General features: G+C 52.3%; 3 protein-coding genes across 3 annotated transcripts; 1 reads left to right on the top strand and 2 right to left on the bottom strand.

Annotated features, from left to right (window-relative positions):
* Nucleotides 1–1,498: 1,498 nt before the first annotated feature.
* On the bottom strand, nucleotides 1,499–13,663 carry LOC100903666 (uncharacterized; the record flags this gene model as incomplete). Its single annotated transcript, XM_029112309.1, has 8 exons — nucleotides 1,499–1,959; nucleotides 2,105–2,541; nucleotides 5,222–5,341; nucleotides 5,512–5,684; nucleotides 5,883–6,034; nucleotides 6,155–8,122; nucleotides 9,298–9,394; nucleotides 13,624–13,663. Coding segments are annotated over 8 exons (3,318 nt in total), but the record flags the coding sequence as incomplete, so codon positions are not given.
* Nucleotides 13,664–15,023: 1,360 nt separating this feature from the next.
* LOC100903805 (splicing factor 1) lies at nucleotides 15,024–18,707 on the top strand. Its single transcript, XM_029112310.1, has 6 exons — nucleotides 15,024–15,418; nucleotides 16,049–16,476; nucleotides 16,685–16,838; nucleotides 16,988–17,216; nucleotides 17,328–17,886; nucleotides 17,968–18,707. Exons 1-6 carry the CDS (start codon nucleotides 15,024–15,026, stop codon nucleotides 18,519–18,521), a joined length of 2,319 nt encoding a protein of 772 aa, XP_028968143.1. The 3' UTR covers nucleotides 18,522–18,707.
* A 1,064-nt stretch (nucleotides 18,708–19,771) lies between these two features.
* On the bottom strand, nucleotides 19,772–20,671 carry ND-B14.5B (NADH dehydrogenase (ubiquinone) B14.5 B subunit). The gene is made up of 2 exons (XM_003746236.2): nucleotides 20,417–20,671; nucleotides 19,772–20,052 (listed from the first exon to the last, which is right to left on the bottom strand). Exons 1-2 carry the CDS (start codon nucleotides 20,589–20,591, stop codon nucleotides 19,859–19,861), a joined length of 369 nt encoding a protein of 122 aa, XP_003746284.1. The 5' UTR covers nucleotides 20,592–20,671; the 3' UTR covers nucleotides 19,772–19,858.
* Nucleotides 20,672–21,540: the final 869 nt, after the last annotated feature.

Raw genomic sequence — 21,540 nt, forward strand, 5'->3', positions numbered from 1 at the left:
AGGGCCACCAGATTTCACGAGATCACTAGTCTCTCTGATCGTTTTTTGGTAGCCGTGTGTTGGTGTGTATATGAGGTAATAGGGACGTTGAGCTTAGCCGCATAGGTATTCGGAGCTTTGCAATGAGATTTCGGAGACCGCTACTTATGGGCTCCGCTTCGAGGAATGAGTATCCATCCCTGGGACGCACGTGTAATGCTCTGCGGGATCTCGCAGCCCTCTGGGGCACCGTTCTCATCTTCCGGAAGCGCCACGAGGCGAGGGGGAATCATGAGGGTCCGAGTCTCTAAGGTCAAATGGTTTTCACCCTCTGACATCGGGTTCGCAAACCTTCTTCCTCCATACCAGGATTAGGAACGAATGCTCTCGAGTCCCGTTTATGAGAATGGCCCCAACACGGAAGATCGTCCGGCAAATTGTATGAGATCGACAATTAGATTACCAAGATTAGATTTTCAGATCTTACGCTTAGCTTCAGGGAGCAAGAAGCTGGGATATACACTTTCTGTCCTGTTGCAAGAGAACAGCTTTCACGTGGGAAGAAGAAAGCTTGAATGGAACTCTGCATGGGAACGATAAGTTTTATTCACCTAAGTAGATAAACGAGTTGAATCATCATATTCAACCGTCAGCTACAGCGAGCGAGTACCGTCTAAAAACAATAAGCTGTAAAATATTTCCGCGCTCAAATTTGATCCGCTTCAAGAGTCGGTTTTCTTTGAATTATTCCCATGGCTAATTATCGAGCTTCTGCGGCTCCGGCGCGGCGTTCTCCTATGCCGTCATATTATCTTCCTTTATTTTCTTCCGATCTATCACAGAGTCATTCCCTCGCGTATGTCCTCGCATCGAGTGCGGCGGCTCCAAGAAAGAATTGTCCGACCAGCTCCGCGGTCAGTCGCAAGTTTATCGCTTCCTCTCCTCTATCTGAAGAAATATTTTTCTCTTTCCACAGGTCCAAAAAGCTGCTCCTTTCCGCTCTATACATCGTGTATCTTTGTTGTTTTAAATGCTCCTGCGAGACGCGGGAAGTTCAACAAACATATTCGTAGAAAGTCCTGGGGGTTCTTGTAGTCCTCCGATGCCCTTGGGGAAAGGAAGAACAAAACCATTGGCAACGTCCCCGCTGAGGACGGCCGAGGACGAGGGGGCAAAGGGCAGCATAGCACGATAGATTATGCTCACCACCTGAACATTCACGTAGGCCAACACAGATTTCGACGACGGAATCACCCAGAAAGGTTTCGACAGTTCTCCGTCTAGATTTTCCCGCTATTTTTTCCGCTTGTCATTGCTGACGTGCATCGCATGCCAGGCGCTGGCTTTCAGCAGCGACGGTGATTCGCCGCCCCCGCAAGCTACAGATCAAACAGGGTGTTTCGCTAAATCGAGTTAGTGCGGTACGTGAAAGCATTGGTATCTTTAGCTGGAACAGGTGCAGGTTGGCCCAAGGGCTGCAGGTGGTCAAGCGAAAGATGTTAGCAAAGACCCTGCTATGAGCTGTTCTCCTTATTTCTTGGTCAGATCCTATTCTATATATACATCATCACGAAATCGGAAAGAGTTGAAAAAAAATCCTAAAAACCCTGAACGAAGAAGGCGAAGCGAACTGAAGTATCATTCTTCAACTACAGATCAGTCTGTTTGGGGAGCGGGGTTGGTGCTTGAAGGTCAGTCTCGGGGCTCTCTGGCTCGATGTCGACTAGGACATCGGATGTTTTAGCTGTGCTGAGAGAGTCTTCTGTCCTGGAGTCCGTGTTCTCACATGGCGACAATTTCTCCGGAGAAAGTTGATCTTCCGTGTGGCGGACTTCTGCCAATGGCGGAGGATGGCTGTACGCGTTCAGCGGAGAGGCTCGGAAGTCTGTTATCGGAGCCGAGTAGCTCCGGCGGTGACCACGCATTTTTTTGTCACTGTCTGATTGTCGCAGGGCCGCGTCGTTTGCGATGGGCAGGAGCCTGCAGGAAGGAAATTTTTTTTCCTTATTTGTGTTTCGACTGCTCTCCCGCGCCGAGTTCGAACGAATATATATCGATCTCCCCCCAGCTTGAGCCTCCTCGAAGAGGGGAGGGCTCACAATGGAAATTCGTCCATCTCGCCTACCTTTCCTGGATGACTTGTTCGATGGTCGGGTAGGCCTTCCGTGACTTCCAATCGCTTTGCGCGGAGACTACGCTGCCGTCGTCGGGAGTGTGCATCGTTCCTGTTTGGCTCCCGAAGCCTGACTGTATGTCAGGCAGGGAGAATTCATCGAACGTGGGGAACTCCAGGACACTTTCCGGCGGAGGGGGTGGGGGTACGAGCATAGCGGTGAAGTTTAGCTCTGTGAGGTCGGTTTCGCTGTAGAAGCCCTTTCTGCACGACTCAAGATTTGGTAAAGTCTCGAGAATTTTGTTCAAATGTTTCTGCTGGAGCTTGTAGTTCTCCCGCAGTCGGATCAGCTGATGTTTCGAGTATTTATGGATTCTATTCCGTTGGAAAACGTAATTTTCTCGGAGCCAATCCATTTGACAGTTGCCGTAATCTCGTACGCGCTGAACCTGCCGAAGGTCAGAGTCATGCTATTATTCACGAGCTCAAGCAGCTTGACCGAGAACCCAGGGAGGGGTCTTTCATCTGACCGGGTATGCCGTATGAGCTCAATAAACGCCGTCTCCGAGGCCTTGTGCGGTCCGGTACATGACAATTCGATGCCGACGACTCGATGTCGATTTATTCGATGCCGACAAATCGATGCCAGGACTTCCCGATGCCGACTACTCGATGCCGGACAGCTCGATGCGAGGACAGCTCGATGCCGGGCTACTACGACTCAGAGAACGCGTGGAGAGCCGTTGGAGAGCATGACTTCTAGCAACATCTTATGTCGAAGACATAACCTAAAGAGAGATATTTTCCGAGTCGCACCGCTCAGCCTAATTTTTGGCGTCCCGGTATCACCGATTAGGTATCGCTTCCAAGAGCGAATCGCGGGAGCATATGTTTCCGGTTGGATCTCGGCCGCGGACCTGCGGACCTTCGTGCTTGCCGGCAGCAGAGATCGAACCCACGCCATCTCCAGCGCGAGCGGAGTCGGCGTCGTTGCGGCTTTGCACATTAGCACGAGAAATTACAGACGCGCACACCAATCGGCCCACCGTCGCTGTTCACTACACAGCCTGAGCGGGCACGCAGGCTCTCGAACGTGGTCGTTGAATCGTGAATACAGATTGAGCTCATCGTGTCCAGCGACCTCAAGGAATCTCTTTGTACTTTCGAGCCGACGTCACCGCCCGAACGGATCAGATCAGGGCTATGGCGTCCGCTACGGAGAACCAGGTACTGTCCCAGCGGGGTCGACCAAAAATGCAGTTCGAAGGTCACCTGTACATCAGGGAAAAACGAAGCAAGGACGGTGATACGCAATTCTGGCGATGCCAATTCGTAGGGGACTGCAAGGCGCGCCTACATACATCGGTCGCTACGGGCGAAGTTATGAAAATCCTGGGCGAGCATAGTGATGAGCCCAATCCAGCTGCTATAGAGGTAGCCGCAAGGAGACACCAACTGAAACGCCGAGCGATCGACAGTCAAGAGACGCCGCTCCAGATGATCGAAAAAGTATTCGAAAACAGTTCCCAGGCGACGCAGCTTGTACTTCCGAGCTGTGAGACCTTGTCGAGAAGCGTGAGCAGAGCAAGAAGAAAAGCCATGAGACCTCCCGCTCTCCCCACGGACCGCGCATCCATCGTTATCCCGTCGGAGTACGCTTCCTACGAATCAGAGCCCGGCCGACTTGAACGTTTTTTGATTGGTGATACGGGTAAATTGCCCACCACTGTTGCGAACACACATCGATTGAATATACTTAAATATCCGATTCATGCCTGGTTTGTTGAGAGAGACACATGCATAGTGAAAGTCGGTGATACTTTCCAGGCGAAGGAGATCGAATGCGAATACTCTTATTCGGCAGAGAATCGATTGGCGACTGGATTGGACTTGTGGACAAGATATACGTCGATGGGACGTTCAGCCTATCACCGGGATGTTTTTACCAAATTGTCGTTGTATTGGCGGAACGGGCGGATTTCGTTATCCCCATTTGCTATGCATTGTTACCGAATAAGACACAAGATTCGTACGCGCGGATGATTGAATTGATTAAATGTGCTTGGCCCGCATTCAATCCTGAAGCGGTCTCTATGGACTATGAGAGAGGGCTGATGAACGCTTTCCGGACGAAGTTTCCCGCAGCCGAAATTCAGGGTTGTCTATTTCATTTGGTCAAGAATCTTAAACTCAAACTCGCTGAACTCCACCTGATGGGAAGATACCGAAATTATGACGCTTTCGGACTCAATGCACGTATGATAGTGGCGTTGGCGATTTGTACCGCCGACGGAACTAGATAACGCCATAGCTCAGCTCGCCTCAATCCTGCCTCCGGAGTTAATGCCCGTCCTCAAATACTTTGAAGATACGTACGTAGGCTCACTTCTCCATTTGTTGTCGGACGGGACGTGTGATACGTAAGGAGCCCATGTTCCCTCTGAGCATGTGGTCCGTCTACAATCGAACGATGAGCGGCGAGGCACGAACGAATAATCACGCAGAGGCTGCCCACCGCAGACTTCAGACAGAATTCGGAGTAGATCATCCGAACCTGTGGCGATTTATCGACGGCCTAAAGAGGGTGCAGCACCATAGAGACATGCTGCTAGCCCGTTGCCTCAGAGGCAGCCCACCGACCAAGAAGCGTAGAAAATACGCCGTTGTTGACCGAAAGTTACTCAAGCTCGTCACGGATTACGGTAACAATACAGCCGTGGATTTCTTAAAAGGAATCGCAGCTAACTTCAGAATGGAAGCTTGATGACATCTGAGCTGAATATGACGAATCATACTTCGTAACTTAATATGAATAATTCTCAGAAGGAGTTTTTCTGATAAGAATCTGAGTTTCTTCCTTGAGCGGCGTCCAAGTCTTTCGCCTGATTCTTGATCATCCTGGCATCGAGTCAGTCTGGCATCGAGCTGTCAGGCATCGGACTGTCTCGGCATCGAGCTGTCCAGGTATCGAGCTTGCCGGCATCCTCTCGTCCGACATCGAGTTGTCGGCATCGAGTTGTCGGCATCGAGTTGTCTGTGTCCGGTGCGGTCGAGACAGTTCATGACATCGGTCACGACTGACCGCTGAATGGGCCGGTCGTTATTGTTCGACGGATTCGAATGGATTACCTGTCCTATGTAGTTGTCCTTGATCGCCCAAATTTGTGATGATCCATAACATTTTATCTTCCCCGTCTGTTCAGCTATGTAAGAGTCCTTCACTCTATCCATCTGGAGAATGCAGTTCTCCTGTGAAGGGTTGCGAAAGAGACATGAGGGCGAGGAAAATGTTGCAGAGCTGGATGGTTTCGATCGCTTAACCTATTTTCATGGGGGGAAATCACGGTGCCGCTCCCTCCACCCCGGAATATTCGGGACAAGAGATATCCCATATAGAATGTCATTGAATACAAACTCACCTTGATTCTAGCGACCTGCCAGTTGTAGTTTTCTCGCAGCCGTTCGAGGTTTTGTCGTCGGTAGCCTTCGATCTGCTCTAATATCTTGACAACATTTTGTCTCCGAACTGGACCGTCCGCATCGCAGGGGCATTTCAGATCAAAACGCTGTAGAATTTTCTCCACCCCCACTCCTATTACGATGCGAGAAGAAAGAACGACGACATGAATCGGGGATTCCGATGCCGAAAATTTTCACTCATTGTCCCATCAATCAAGGAATCATTCTCGGTATGCGGTGAGGGAGCAATAGGCGATATGATCACCCGGCAATCGACGGTCTGTTCTCTCCTCCTCCGAGTTTGGTGCTGCTGTGACTTATGATAACTCACCTATTAGAGTGGCAAGCGTGAAAAGGATAGCGACTACGAAACCGGTCAATATCGAGTAGTTTCTGACATCGAGCATGAAGTCGTAATCCAGTGTCAGATGTACGGCTACTTGCTGAGTTTGCAGCAGGTTCGACGTTCGGCACATGTAGTACCTGAAAATGATGATCTCGCTTGAACAATCGATGATTAAGCTATTCCTATCGACGGCGAGCCAGAGAAGTCGGCCTCGGAAAAGTATTGTAGAAATCCGCAACGAGATCAGATCAACTTACCCAGAGTCTCCTCGAGACACGTCTGATATGTACAGTTTGTTCCTCTTGGTACAAATCCGGCTCTGGCATTCGTTGAAACTATCGCTCGTTTCAAAAGTGTCGTGCGCAAACAGATCCAGGGCGCAGCTCGTTGCGGGCTCGATGCATTTTTCGCGAATCTCCTCGCGGCACATCTGCTCACGACACTTGATTGCGCATTGCACCTTATCTTCGACGCACTTCTCCAGGTGGTGCGAGGAAAAATTCGCACCGGATATCGTTCCCACCTCTTGCAGGCACTGCGCGGCATCCGCTTCGGCCGGGGTGAAGCACACGTCTATGGCCTTGCGCAAATGCACAGGCGAGCAGCATCGGCCGTCCACCTGCTCGAGATCCGCAGAACGCGCACAATCCTGAGCGGAGCGTCGACACTGGTCGTTATCGCATGCTTTCTCCTGTCTGCGGCACGTCCAAAGCGCGAGATGGCAACCGCTGCAGGCTCCGCCCCTGAAGCAGCTGTTGCCGCACGTCTCGACGGTACCGATTTTTTTCGTGTGCCACTCGAGCGTCGGCGTCGGCGTGCCGATGACGTCGCAGAAGAGCGTTGCGGTGGATCCCAACCGAAAGTGTGCCGTCTTGGTGAAGTTGACCACGGTCGCGTTCTCGCATTGTAGCCGACGATCGAGGAAGTCGAGGAGGCGCTCCCGCCTCGCCAGATTAACAAAGCTCCCGGACGGAGCCCCAGTCGAACAGAAAGTCGAGCCCGGACCCTCCAGCTGGAGTTGACTTCGATGGAAGAAGAAGAAGAGGAGCCACTTGAGACCACAGTCGCAGCGCCATGAGTTGCCTTGCAGATTGATTTTCTTGAGCGCTACCAGAGGCAAGAAGAGTCCTTTCGGCAGCGAACTCAATGAGCATTGACTCAGGTCGAGGCTTCGGAGTCGGGTCAACCGGTCGAGAGCGTGGGCTTCGATGGTTTCTAGTTCGCCCTCCGATAGGTCCAACACAGTTACTCCTTCGAGGCCGATCGTGTCGTTGAGCGAAATGGATTTCATTGAAGTCAGCCTCCTAGCGATCAAGGAGACGTTCTTCGCCGGCAACGATCGGAAATTCGCGAGCGACTCGAGGGGATTGCCGGAAACGTCGAGCGTTTCCAGAGAGTCGAAAGACTTGCAGAACTCACCCGGCAGGGCGGTGATGTCGTTGAAGGACAGGTTGAGGTGAGCTAAGGACTTCAGGTTCTGGAAACTCAACATGCCGACGTGTGAGATGCGATTGTGCGACAGGTCGATGGAGTGCAGTCGAGTCGTCGGCCTGAACAAAAGATTGTTGAGTTCGACTAGTTGGTTCGACGAGAGGCTCAGCTCACGGAGATTGATGAGATGCAAGAACCACTCGTATCTCAAGTGCACCAGGCGGTTCTTGTCGAGCTTGAGAACCGCGAGGTTTTGGAGATCCGAGAAAGCATCGGAGGAGACTTCTCTGATTTCGTTGACGCTGAGATCAAGAATGACGAGACTCTCGAGTCGGAGGCGCGACAGCTCGTGGATTTGATTGTTTGACGCAAACAACCGACGGAGATTTATGAAGTTCCGGACGAAGTCGACTGATGTCAATCGATTGTGTGACACGTCTAAATTCTGAACGCGTTCGGATCCCGACTCGATGCGCTTAATACTGTTGGCTGATACGTTGACGTCGACGGCCTCCACGTCTAGCTTCATGAAACCGAGCAGATCGCAATGGGGACATGAAAAGGCGTCGAGAGCCCGCCGAGAGACCTGTAGCTCCTGGAGAGCATGTAAGGCGTCCGGAGCCGACGTGCACGTTATAGACTGCGAACGGCAGCTGCACGTCGCTCCAAGATTTGCGCAGAGGTCTGCATCCTGAGCCTCGCAACATCCGAGAACAAGGAGAAGGAGGGCGGCGAACAGCCACGCGCGACGATGCTTTCGCATTCCGAGATCCGCGATCAGCCCATGGCGTCGCCTGGAAGGAAAAAAATTGACATCAGGAAAATTCGAGAAGCATAGGACAACAACGGAGTTTCCACTGCGCTGATTCCGGAGGGGATCATGAGATCATGAGTCGGCTCTGAAATGATGAGCACGTCGTGTCGTCATGATATTCGGATGACAGCGCAGAATTCAAGAACGTCGAGTTTGCGGCCGTATGTGCCCGAGGCTGTCCCGATAGTCATGACTCATGACTGATCCGATGATGATGTGTCGAGAGGCAAAGACTCAACCAGAGAATGCATTCAGTTCACGAGTCCGCTGTGTCTCGGGACTTCCGTATAACGAGCGCGCGTAGGAGAAAGTTCGGGCACAAGCATCTGAACGCACAGATTTGAGCCTCGTTCAAAGCCGACCAAGCTTCTCAAACTGCTCCGAATCTAGGAGAGCCAGATATAGGAAGCGCCTGCATCAAAGATTTAAGATGCCCCATTGCTGCGTTTCGACCGTGAATTGTTGCACCGTAATCGGGCGTACTCGCCCTTCGGCGGAAGCACGCTCCTGAACAGGTTGATGACCCCTGGCACATTGTATGGACGATGGACACGTCATAGACTCAGTGAGATTACTGCTCCGATGAATGACTTTTGTCTATACGAGAGCCTTGGCGGCATTCGACGGTTCCTCTCTCGGCGACTGCGTATCTCAGTCAGTGCAGATGTACCTCAATGTATCTCGATGCGAAGATGTCGTCGGTCAAGAAGAAGAACCACGCTCTTCGAGCGTCCCCCGGCCCTCCCCCCGAGAGTCGGCAACATTCGATCTCGTTCCAAGCTCCTACGACGCGCTACGGTGAGCACGAGAAGTACGGACTGTCCAATTTCTTCCCAAACATGCTCAGGGGGGTCTTTTCCTGTCATTCACGCGTCTCGCTCATGTAGGGAGCCATCAAGATCGGAGCCGATGAATTTCCGAGTTCATGCACATTCTCATATCTTATCAGGTGTCGAGTTTCTTCGTCAATGAACGTTTCGAGACTCTCACCGCTAGTTGAGGAGGCGATCTCAATTTTCAGCAGAAAACGCACTCAGCCCCGCGCTTGTAGTGGTCCGACGTGATTGATGCTCATATTGCTGTCACACGTTGCGTGCAAAGGGCAACGGTCACGGTCGGCTCAAGGACAAAAAACCAAAACAGATCGATAACGACCTGCCTGCGTGCGCGATCAAGTGACAGACTCGAGTCAGGACTCTAAATTCGGATTCTCCCGCATCGCGGGGATCCTTACCGCGGAGAATGACGCGCCCTTTCGAGTAAAATGCATCACTGACCCCTGTCCCTTCGCGAACCATCGGAGCGGGAGAGAGAACTCAAATCATTCCGAAAAATTTTTGATTCGCTCAGATGAAGAGTCGGCTCCTTACGAGTTCCCTGCCTTCATGTCGAATGGTTCCTACGAAATTTCGCATCCACACGAGAAGAGAGCTCAGTCTTGTGTCGATGAGAGCATTCGACGAATGTGATGACTGATGACAATCGAAAAACTGCTCCTCTGAGTTTGGATGTTCCGCGAAGGATGTGGGCACAGGCCAGAACATACCGCAAACCTGATTCGTGCGACCTGGAAAAACGTCAGGAGAGCGTGACTTGGACCAATTAGCATCTCATCATCCGCTCTTGTGTTCCGGGGGGCGAAACTAGGCATACGCATACAAATTCTTCTTGCTCCGGGGAAAACCCATACGGAGGAAATCATTGACGCGGATAAAGTCTCTGGCTGTACGAGGAAAATCGATTATCTGTCCCGATTTCTTCACTCAAGGATACATGCCACATAACACTCGACCGTCAACAAAGAACGCGAGATGTACCGATCGATGCCTTGTCAGTAGCTTTATGATGGGAGAGGGTGGAAGTTTGAAGCGGCTTGTCCATCGGTAGCTGGAGCTCCTACCACGCAAGCTATCTCATTCGATAAAGGATAGTCTATATAACCTGATGGTTGTTTTGAACGCGCCCTCCATTGTTTCTTAGGCTGCACCTCTCGCGAAGGACTGAGCTCACAGAGCAGCTACCGATGCCATCATATCGGCGCGCTCTCCACATTCCCGTATTCCAATTATTATTCGTCGTCTCGAGGAGTGAATCGGCGGTTACCTGCGACGGAGGGAGCTCCTTGTGATAAGATTCGATGTGGATTTAGATGGAGCTTCCGGTTTAGATTGGCAAAATTTCCTCTTCCCTGTGATAGGGTTTCGCTGGGCTAACGCTGCTCCTGAGCTTAATTCTGGAGGCTAGAGATCAAAGCCGACCGACGTGAGGATATCTAAGAGTGAAGGCACCCCAGGAAGTTTTCATTATCTATAATGCAATTGGACTATGATGGATTCCTACGCTCCATGCATCTGTCTCGGAGACAGACCTCGAGCGATAAACGCCTCTCTCCTGTTCTGGTCGAGCTTCCGGCGGCTAACGCTCGGGGACTCATTTCGTAGAGCGATGCGGATGTGAATACAGCATGGTTCTGAAACGTCTATTCTCTCGCTAGACCTTTTGGACGTTGGACCCCATCGTTCAGTCCTAGAGATGTAGTCGTCTTATTTCCGAGAGAATCCAAATTCAATACGAGGCTGATGATATTTTGAGCGAGAAAATTCTCCTCCCTTGTTTTCCGCAGTCCTCAGGGAAGAAGGCTGATGGACCTATCGGAATGTCCAAGGCTCCGACAAAATGAATCGCTATAATAACATGTCATAAGTTCATGAGGCACATGGCCTATGCCGCGGATCAGCGTATGAGTTCGATCCAAAAGGGAGTTTCCTCTTCGTTTCCGTTCGATACGTCACTGAGCTCGGCCCCTTGCGGACTTCCCGAGCACCGAGCACGATGAATGCGTAGGATGAAGGAACATTTTTCGCTTCGCACCTGCCCCTCCCCTTCATCACAGGAGTACAGCCGGTGCATGGGATCCATCGATGAGAACGCTAATCCGTGGATCTATTCTGTCAGATCAACGCGCTAGAGTTCTCGATACAGCGGTCGAGGAGGCTGCTCAGGCATAATATCAGCGACTCGGAATGCTTCTGGCTGCGGTGGACCTGGACAGAAGCGAAGATTCGTCGTTCAATCCAGTGCAGACTATCGATTGGAACAGCGCTTGTCAGCTCGAGAGGTGAAGCGCTACACGGAGTTTCACTTGAAGCCTTTCCCCGGTCTGGATTCTCATAATTTTCACATCGTAGATAACTTCAGGGAACGACCCAGGAGGATTTGTCCATCGCTCTATTGATTCCGTGACCACACCCGACCGAGCTCGTCGTCGATTCGTGAAGCCCCCGCCCGAATGACCGAGCTCCGAGGAATAGCGATACGAATGAGGAATCGGATCAGTATAGAGCTACGGAGCTACGAGATATGGGCAAGATATCTCTGATTTCTGGGTGCCAGTGAAGGGAGCACTTCGGAGTTCTTGAAGCATTCTAGTCCGAAAGTAATTCATACGTAAATCGACCTCAAAATCACATTGAGCTGCCGGTCCTCGCCGTTACGTCCAGGATGTGCGTAGTATAATCATTGGAAACGCACATGAGCCGGAAGCGGTCCATAGAGTTTACGGACGCAGGGTGGAGTCACGACATCATTGCGGTGCATTACACCCGGTCGCAGAAGCGTCGTGTCGTCGCCGAGAAATCTCTGATCGAGACGGGCTCTGGGAGCAGAATCTCATGTAGCCGTCCAGCCTCTGGGCTTCCGCTAGCGAAGCGATAATTCCAGAGACTGCGACGTCAAAAGAGGGGTGACGAAAGATCCCGACCAGCAGCGTAAAATCGACGTCACGCGACAATTCTGCGATGCCAGCTTCGAGCATGCTCCATAGACAGGCTGGGAATTCAGATGTTTGATTCTGGATGTTCAGCAACTGGTTGTTCAGCAAAAGGAGGTGCCTCAGGGACCCCTGAATCGCGATGAGTCGCGGGCAGCCCTCGTTTCGAGCGACATTTAACAGAGCGACTTGCGATGTCCAGATCGTAACAACGCATCTCGAGCGTAACTTCAACTTCGAGGACGACCTTGCGACGATTGTCAGTACCAGAATATCGTCTCGTCAGGGAAGTCAGCCGAGCGACCGACGCTCTGAGACGGAAAACCGGTGAAGACTCGTAAGCACGCCGCGCTGCTGGATCGGAGCCTTGCGAATCTTCTGCCGGTGGACCGCGTTCACAGCAAGGAGGGTTGTGGTTCAGCGAACAGAATCGCTCCTAGGTGTTTTTCTGAGAGCTTACGCAAATCTATGCGACACTTTTCTGGTACTAAAACTAGCTCGAGATCGATATCTTCCACGTCGGAATCGCAGGCGGATAGTCCCCACTGAAGCTCAACAACATCCCTGTCGACCGACAGAGCCAGCGCGAAATGATCGAAAGCTTCCACAGACTTCTCTCAGACTACTCAATCTTCCGGGTGACTGCCCGGGTGTTCTCGCGAGTGACTTTCCCCACTAGGCACCTCCGAGGAAGCAGCTGTCATGAGTTTTTTGTTGCGGGTCAAATTCGCAGGGATGTACCGTTACGCTGACCCAAATCATCGCTGTTAGTCTGCGTAGCAGTTAACCGAAAATCTCTGCAGAACTTCAGAGGAACATCCCCGCGTCTGAGTAGGGAGCGATCACCGGATTTGCGGCAGGATCCTCGGCCTGGGACACTGGACCTTGACACACGTTTCTTCCTTGGCTTTCCTTCCATACTTACATTCAGAGAGATAAAGTGCCCGAACAATAACAAGACATCCTACGAGCGGAATGCAGCTCTACGCACGCCAGTGCCCCGTCTGAGAGGGCAGATGAATCCCTCCGGAAGTACACAGTAACACCAAATCACCGAGGAAATATCATCTGACAGTCGACGTCACTTCGCGCTCACCTCTGCGAGCGTGCTGCCGCTGAGAGAGACTTGCAGCAAACACTAAAGATGGAAGCCTCGATTGTTCACCAACGGGCAAGCGAGCGAGCGATGGCCGGACAGCGCACCGTGGTTTCCTCTCGCCCCACGATGGCGGCATTTTCGAAACTCAACGGGACGGCACGGTAGATCCATCTAGAAGGTGCTCTACCTCTACCACGCACGACCACGGTCCGAATGTCAATAATCATTCTGAGAGGGTCTCGGCGGCGTCGCAATCCTCAGGTGATCTTGAGAAAGCTCGAGCAGTTGGAAATCTTGGATCGGCAAAGCTTTCCTCGCTAAAAGACGTCGGCGTCTTTTCGATTTTTAGCGGGAGGGAGCAGGCCCAGCCCGGATATTCCCCCTTGTCTGAGATCCCCGTCATTGTTCCGCCCCCGATGATCGAGAAACCCAATAGGAGTTTTTCCCACTCGACGAGGGGCGCTGTAAGCAGGGAATCCGGACTCTCGATCCCATTCCGTGGAGCGCAGATATCTCGCAGCTTGACTAGGGCTCATTCAGTGGTTGATAGATGACGTCCTCCTGTGTTCGCGACGTCCTTCATTTCAGAGAATGACCGTTCATCTCTTATCGCTGATCTCGATCTGGGGACTGCTTTCGACGTACGACACATCATTCCGAGAAGAGTCGAGTTACAATCGTTCGGACTCATGAGTCGACACTCGGCACCTGAAGTTGCTCTGTTGAGAGCGATGGATTCTCGTGGCCTTATCTTTGCTGAGTCGAGATTCCTCGCAGAGAGCAGAGATAGGCCGTCGATCTGATTTCCTCAGGTGGAGTCTGGATGAAGCGATGGATATTCCTCCCCTGGATTCCTAGATCGAAGAGACGCTTCGATGCCGAGTACCGAGCCTTAAAGAATGCCCTCGTTTCATTTGCAGGCTGTCGACATCCATCGCAATTTTTCTAGCGGAGTCCGGCGTGCTGTCCCGTCAGATGAAGATTCTGCTCGCCGAGGGCACGATCATTCCCCATAAAGCTGCGAAGTTTCGAGTTCTTCATCGGGCCTCCCCCACAGGAGAGAGGAAAGTGAATGAAGACGAAACTGAGAATGGTACACAATGTTCAGACTTTTCACGTAGCGAAAGCAACGGTTTCGTTCCTCTCATCTGTTTAGCCATTAGAATTTTTGTCCCTCTGTCTCGGCGAGGAGTACAACCCTTGGAACTCCGGTGGCTTGACGTGATCCGTAAGCTCCGTACCTGAATCGCAGGTCGTATCGCGGACGGAAATGCGTGAGGCTCTCCGGCACTCTGATATGAAGCGTGGCATACAGTGAGCGCCCGACTCACTAAAAGGCATTAGCAGAAAATTTTGACCTGGTAACCGATCGTCTGAATCCCGGCCGCTCTTCGAGGGATGCATGTAGATCCAATCACGCAGCTCGATTGATGCTCGCAGCAAAGCCTGAGTGAAAGCACAAAATCGTAATCGAACAAGACAAAGACGACCGCCCGATCCTTCGCGATAATCCAGCAAAGATCACCAGCATCATTCCCCTCACTCTCCCGAAGGCAGATTTCAGATTTCTGCTGAAATTGATATTGCATTCCTTCAGTGCGCCTTCCTCCATGGACATGGCTTGAGAAAACCAGATTCTACGCTACTCCGATCATTCGTGCAAGCATACGAAACTCGGATCGTCTGCCCGTATAGAGCGAATTTAAATCTCAGAGTAGACAAGAAGAGGAGGGGGCGCTGCGTGTTGTTGGCGGCGGCGGTGGTGTGTGGTGTTGTCGGTGTTCCTCAGCGTGTCCAACTGAATCCAACTTCGGCCGAGCGCTGAGTGAGATTGTGTGTGTCCGTAACAGCAGCGTTTTGGCTCCAGGTTTGCCGAAAAGCTCTCCTAGTCAGTTTAACGTGCGGTGTCCAAGTGAACTCTCGATGTACTTGCTGTGATTGACATCGGACGAAGGCATCGAACGAAGTCCTCTTGACCGTCGAAATCCATTCGGGACCGGCCCGCCGTAAGCCATGGCTACCGGGGCGAACACAACCCCGCTCGGGAATCCCCGTTTTTCTGGGCCCCGACCGCCGATCTCCACTCAATCTATGGGCGGCGGAGGCGGTGGATCTTTACTCAGGCCGTCGTACATCACCGCGGCAGGTGGACCTCCACCTCAAACACAGCAGGAACGTGATCCTAACCTCGTGCCCAACGCATACCAGATGCAGTACGCCGCCGCCGGCTACGAGCAGTACCCGGATTTCCCTTCGAATCAGTCAAACTTCCAGAATACCGATGGGAGTCAGTACACGATGCAGAACGAGCTTTCGCAGAGCGGACTAACCGAAGACTCGAACGCCTCTGCGCCGTCGTCTCGGAAACGGAGCCGCAGCAGGGACCGGAAACGAAGAAGTCGATCCAGGTAAACATTGCCATGGCCTCGTCAGTCATCAGGGCAACTGTCCGATCCCCTCGTACAGTGTCCCGGTGAAGTTTGCTGTCGATATGAAACGAAGGAAATGGAACGTCGCGGACGGCATAAACCGGTCGTTCTTGGGTTTCCAACAATATTCCGGTAGATTTTCTGTGTATGCATTGTTTGGCGCCGAAACATATTTCTCTCGAAGAACTCCTATCGATTTCGGGTTCTGCCTCATTCACTAAACTCCGATCATCTGAGCACCATTCCCCTCTGGATGCAGAATGTGCTGTTTCCTCCCTCGAATTTGGTGACTATTGCGAAGTGCGGTATGCACTTTCATCATCGTATATTCCCACTGCGTGTCCAATGCCGTATATTCTATGTCGTTTTCGGATCGGGGCAACTCGCCGGGAAACTCCGTCGACCCGGGATCAGTCCTGCCCGCTTATAGTTGGCGAAATCGGGATATGATAGTATGGAGTCGGTTGATCGGCTCGCCGCCTCACGGCGTAATCGAGTCCGAGCTCATCGGAGGGCTTGATGACTCCCGCGATTTCGAATACGATGATGTCCTCTTCTCCCCTCGGACGGCCGAGGAAAAAAGTCTCAGACGTTCGATTCATTCCGCAGATCGCGCGATCGCCGCCGACGGTCTCGTTCGCGTTCCAGAGACCGTCGTCGAAGGTCCAGATCGAGAGATAGACACCGGAGATCCAAGAGCCGCGACCAAAGAGACCGCCGAAGTCGTTCCAGAGACAGAAGCCGCAGGAGCAGGAGCCGAAGCAAAGAACGAGATTCCCGTCCGGCATGGGACACCAACAATGTGGTACGCTCCGAGCTTCGAGAGGTTATTGCGAAGTTTGACTTCCGGAAGCGAATTTCCCATCTCCCATTCGAATCCCGAGACATTTATTTTGTGAATGGTTCATTCCAGAGCACTTCAGTCAACGAGAACTCCCAGGATTCGAAGGAGGCACGTCGCAATAAAAAACGTTCCCGTTGGGCTGGCGGAGAGTGCGATAAGGTCTTCATTCCTGGCATGCCTACAATCTTACCTGGTAGGTTTCCGTTTCCGCTAAGCAGGTCTATCATGCACCGGAGGCTGAAGGAAGCGACCTGACGATCTTGCGAGTCGAGTCTTCACGACCCAATGCTTCATGTCCGCGCCATTCAGACTTTCATCGATGTTTGGAAAAGAACGACTGTCGGTACAGGTTCTGCGGAACCCGTCGGAGTGTACCCGAAATGACTTACGATTCTCCGCAGGGAACATGACTCCGGATCAGACGCGAGCGTATCTTCTCCAGCTTCAAATTGAGGAACTTTCAAGGAGGTTGCGAATGGACGATTTGGGAATTCCGGCGAACCCAGACGAACGATCACCCTCGCCGGAGCCTATTTACAATTCAGCAGGAAAAAGGTGAGTTTTGTTGCGTGCTCCAGAGATCTTCCGTGATCGGGCAAGGTAGCGGCGGCTGCGTCCAGCATTGAATAGGTCTCTGGACTCTCGCTCTCCGTTCCGCCTCTGATATCGACGCATTACCTAATTGTCGACTTTTTCCCATCCAGAATGAACACCCGGGAATTCCGTGTGCGCAAGAGACTGGAAGACGAGAGACACAACCTCGTCCAGGAGATGACCAAGATCAATCCGGACTTCAAGCCACCGGTCGACTACAAGCCGCCGTCGATCCGAATTTCGGAGAAGGTCATGATACCTCAAGAACAGTATCCAGATATAAACTTCGTTGGACTTCTACTCGGGCCCAGAGGGAATACCCTGAAGACGCTTGAGAAGGTTCGTTGTGCAAGTTTATCGCAAGTAACGTATATCCTGCTCGAACTGGTTTCCACCCCATGGTCAGACAAATCAGAATTCATCGAGTCCTAACGAGCCCTCTGCCGCCAGGATACCGGTGCCAAGATCACGATCCGCGGAAAGGGCTCAACTCGGGAGGGAAAAGTCGGTAAGGACGGTCAGCCCCATCCCGGTGAAGACGAACCCCTCCACGCCTTGTGTTCCGGCTTGACCACCGACGTCGTTCAGAAAGCTGTGAAGAAAATTACGCAGATCATCAAGGACGTGATAGAGACTCCTGAAGGACAAAACGACTTGCGCAGGAGTCAGCTCCGCGAGTTAGCGCTCCTGAACGGAACTCTTCGCGAAGGTGACGAAGCGTTCATGCGTTGCAACAACTGTGGAGCGACGACACACAAATCGTGGCAGTGTCCAGACAAACCCAATGTCACGAATAATGTCATCTGTTCATCATGCGGGGGTGCCGGTCATATCGCGAGGGATTGTCGAAACAAAACGGGCACCGGCGGCACGGGAGGCAACTGGAAACCCCAAGGACCTCAAAACGCTAAAATCGACCAGGAGTACATGTCGCTCATGGCTGAGTTGGGCGAAGGCCCACCGCCTGAGACTCAAGGTTCCGAGGGTAATCAGAGGAACTTCGGAGGAGGTGAGATTCCCTTCGTGACGAATGGCGATATTTTGTCGAAAATATCCCTAATCAAATTTTTACACGAAGATTCTATTTTAGGTTCCGGAGTTCTTGGTGGTCGAAGTGGTCCGATGAAGGCCATCCAAGGGGGCTCTCATGAATCGAGAACAGACGAAAGCCAAAGCTCCAATGCTTCAAGCACGCAAGCCATGCCGGGTTACGGTTCTCAGCAGGGCAACGGAGGCGGATGGAGATCTGAAGGCGGTTGGGGCAGAAGCGGGCGCAACTACAACAGACAGGGGACGGGTGGGTCTGGAAACTGGGGTTCTGGACGCGGGCAGTGGAACAGAGGTCCTCGCGGTCCTTCGCCGAGAGGGCCACCGCCGCCGGGCTCGCGATCCGAATCGACTTCCGGCATGGAAACGATGCCTCCTTGGGGCGGTATGGGTGGTCACATGATGCCCCCGCATGCGTGGAATCAACAAGCACCACCTGGAATGTACGGCGTTCCGCCACCGTGGATGTACGCCGGCGGACCGCCGATGGTGCCGCCTCCCGGGGCCGAAGGTAGCGACGACGCTCCCCCCGGCGAGACCGGAATCGATTTCGCTTCGCTGCTCAGTGCACCCCCACCTCCGCCACCCCCCTCGTAAAATGTTTCTAGGGAAATTGTCGCAATGTCTTACGCCATCGGAGCGAACGGCTCATCATCAATCATCGCTGATCCATCGTACCATGTCCGTGAAAGCAAACTAAACAACGTTTGCTGAGAGGAATGCGCCGAGAAGAGCCCGAGTCGAGCAGATCATCAATTCGTTACTCCCTGGAATATACTGAGACTGCAAGAAAAAGCGCCCGGAGGACTGGCTTCGGAAATGTCGTCGTCAGACCTTGATTACTATAATATCATTATATTCCGTAGTATATCAATAAATTAAAGAAAAACATTGACTTCGCAAGACGGTGCGGGAATGAAAATCAACGAATCATCCAACCGACCGACCGACCAAGGAAGGTGACAGTCACATCTACACACTCGCGTTCACTCCTACACCAATGAACGTTTGAAATAATACTTTGTGTATACAAATTAAGGGACGAAAATACGCTGCGTTTTTGTTTTTATGCTCGAGGCTGTGTTTCCGCAGTCGCTTGCTTTCCAGTTGCTGCGCCGCGCCGTCCCATCCGTGGCCACGTTGTACATGTTGTACAATTTTCTCTTATTCCCAGTCATCAGATTAGTCTATTCGGAAGCTTCCCCGGATTCATTCATGCTTCCCCGGACGCCTCGCACCTTTCGAAAGCTCGTTTAGAGAAAGTGGTGTTTCCATTCCTCATCTCTCACTGAACCTAATGCAATCCATGCGAACGGAGCGTCGCGAGGGATCTGTCGTCGAAAAATGAACTCGGCCGATTGGGGAAGAAGTTACACTCGACCGGTCTTATTCGGTCTCTTCGGTCTCTTGCAATGAGGAAATGTACATACGAGACGACCCCTCCTTGCGGAACCTCATACCCGAAATAATAATCATTTGTAACACCGAACGACGAGTCTTGTTCTCTAACGGATAAGCCTCCACGAGTTGCATGGATTCGACCGCGACGGTCACGGCTTAGTTTGTATGGGAGAAATAAATATTGAGGAGGAAATACGCAACCGACCAGTTCTTCCCTTGAAGGTTCCTCGGATGACGGACACGAAAATTGTCCTGGATTGCAATCACATAGGATCAATTATTCCTTGAGAACTCAAACCACCGAAAGCCCAGGAGGGAAGAATCCCCCCGCCCTCGGCTGCCCCGGAGACTTCATCACCGGTGGAGGTACCGAGTGATAGGCCGACGGACTCGGCAACCCAGGATATCCAGTCCCACTAGATGGTGAAAGAACAGGCCGCTGTCACAGTCACAGACTTTATATATTCATTCACATACAGGTTCTTGTATTCTAGGTGCAGTAGAGTATACCCGACGGGATTCCGCTCCCTGAATCAACGGTTCGTTTCCCACGTGTCCCAGTAATCGGCAAATTTGATTCGTTCCGGCGGCGGGAAATCTTCAGGATGAAGCGTCATGTAGTAGAAGGCCCGGCGGACAGTGTATTCCTTGTAGGCCAGCAAGCCTCTCCGGTAAGCGTCTGCAGCCACCGCGAGTCCCACCCCCATGAGTAGCGATAGCGGCCAACCTAGAAATTACAGAAATGAATCAAAATTTCGGTCTTCGTATGATTTCCGAAGAACATCGTGATATCATCTCCAGAACAAAGAAACAGCGCTTCGAGCTCCCGCTGAAACCCAAAGCTCGCCGAAGGAACTTCTGACTCGAGGCGATCGTGAGCCCCGAGATCAGGGACGGGCTTCCGAGCACTTTTCGAGAGTACAGCATCCGCGACTTCCTTCCCTCCCAGTGGGATCTCGTTCGGCTCTCCTCGATGGGGTCGTTCCTCCGATTGAAGCAGAGCGAATTCTCGCAGAAGACCTAAGCAGACTTCATGAAAGGAACCGAGAGCACATTCGAGCTATTGTTCTACAAGATGAGAGATGACCTACCTGCGAGCGGAGGACGTCCTCGCATGACACTCCTGTATGCACCCGTCGAGAGGCCTCCAAGGAACCCCCAGCCCGCGTAGTTCACAGTTGAGTTCGTGAAGTTCTCTTCCCCAGTGAGAGGGGGGAAGTAAAGGTCATAGTAGTACTTATCGAGTTTTTTTTCCCCGTCCTCCATCCTGGTCGGTTTCGAGAGATATATCTTCTCGCCGACGGGAGCGCATAACAATCACAGAAAGGTGCCCTGGAGCGCTCTACATACCCGAAGCGCGGTATAATCCGACCGCTATTAGATACCTTTCTGGTTTCGTCGAGGCGGGAAAATTCGAATTCCGAAGCTTGGGAAGATGTTGCGCTTTTCGAAAACATGGTGACTCGTCTCCGATTGACCCGGACCGTCCAGAGCTGATTCGATGCTCGAAGCGGCTATCGAATTCCCCGTCGTTTACCTCTTCTACGGTACCAGGGGAGGGGAAGCTTGCTGAAGGGTCGACCCGCGAATACGTTTGGGATGTAGCTTCGTCATGCTATCATGTAACCTACAGTGGAGTCCACAGGATCCTTTTTGAAGGAAGGGGGGGGGCTAGATCGGGTCCTCGCATAGGGGAGGGGGCCATAGCCCCCTAGCCCCCCCTCTGCGGACGCGCCAGAATTTCCCGGAACTGGGTTCCGCGGAACCCCGAAGTGTACCTGCGGAATCCCTGTGGAAGAAAGAGTTTGGGAACCACTGACCTAGGACACCTCGACTTGTCCCAATGAACGGTGCCGCTCCGCGACTGGTCTCTTTGTTTCGCACGATCCCGACCAGGTTCGTAACAATCGATGCGATACACGGTTCTTGCCTGTCGACCCGATATCAGAGCCCTTCGACTCCTGGGGATATCTCGAAGGAGTCGAACGGCTGCCTGTGAGGGCTCTCTGTTTCCAGAGAACGGCAAAGGCTCCACAGACTGCTCCTGTAGCACCCTTAGACTGCTCTAGAGGAGGCTGCTTTCGCTTGAGGAATAGAGGGCCGACGCGCGGGGCGATTTTTGTGTAAGATCCGTTGAAGCCCGACCGGTAGCAGGTGCATCAAATATTTCAATCAGCCCAACACTCGATCGAAGTCGGCCGCTACCAGTCACAGG

The sequence above is a fragment of the Galendromus occidentalis genome, unplaced genomic scaffold (genome assembly GCF_000255335.2).
Source record: "Galendromus occidentalis unplaced genomic scaffold, Mocc_1.1 scf7180000077492, whole genome shotgun sequence".
Taxonomy (NCBI): Eukaryota; Metazoa; Arthropoda; class Arachnida; order Mesostigmata; family Phytoseiidae; genus Galendromus; species Galendromus occidentalis.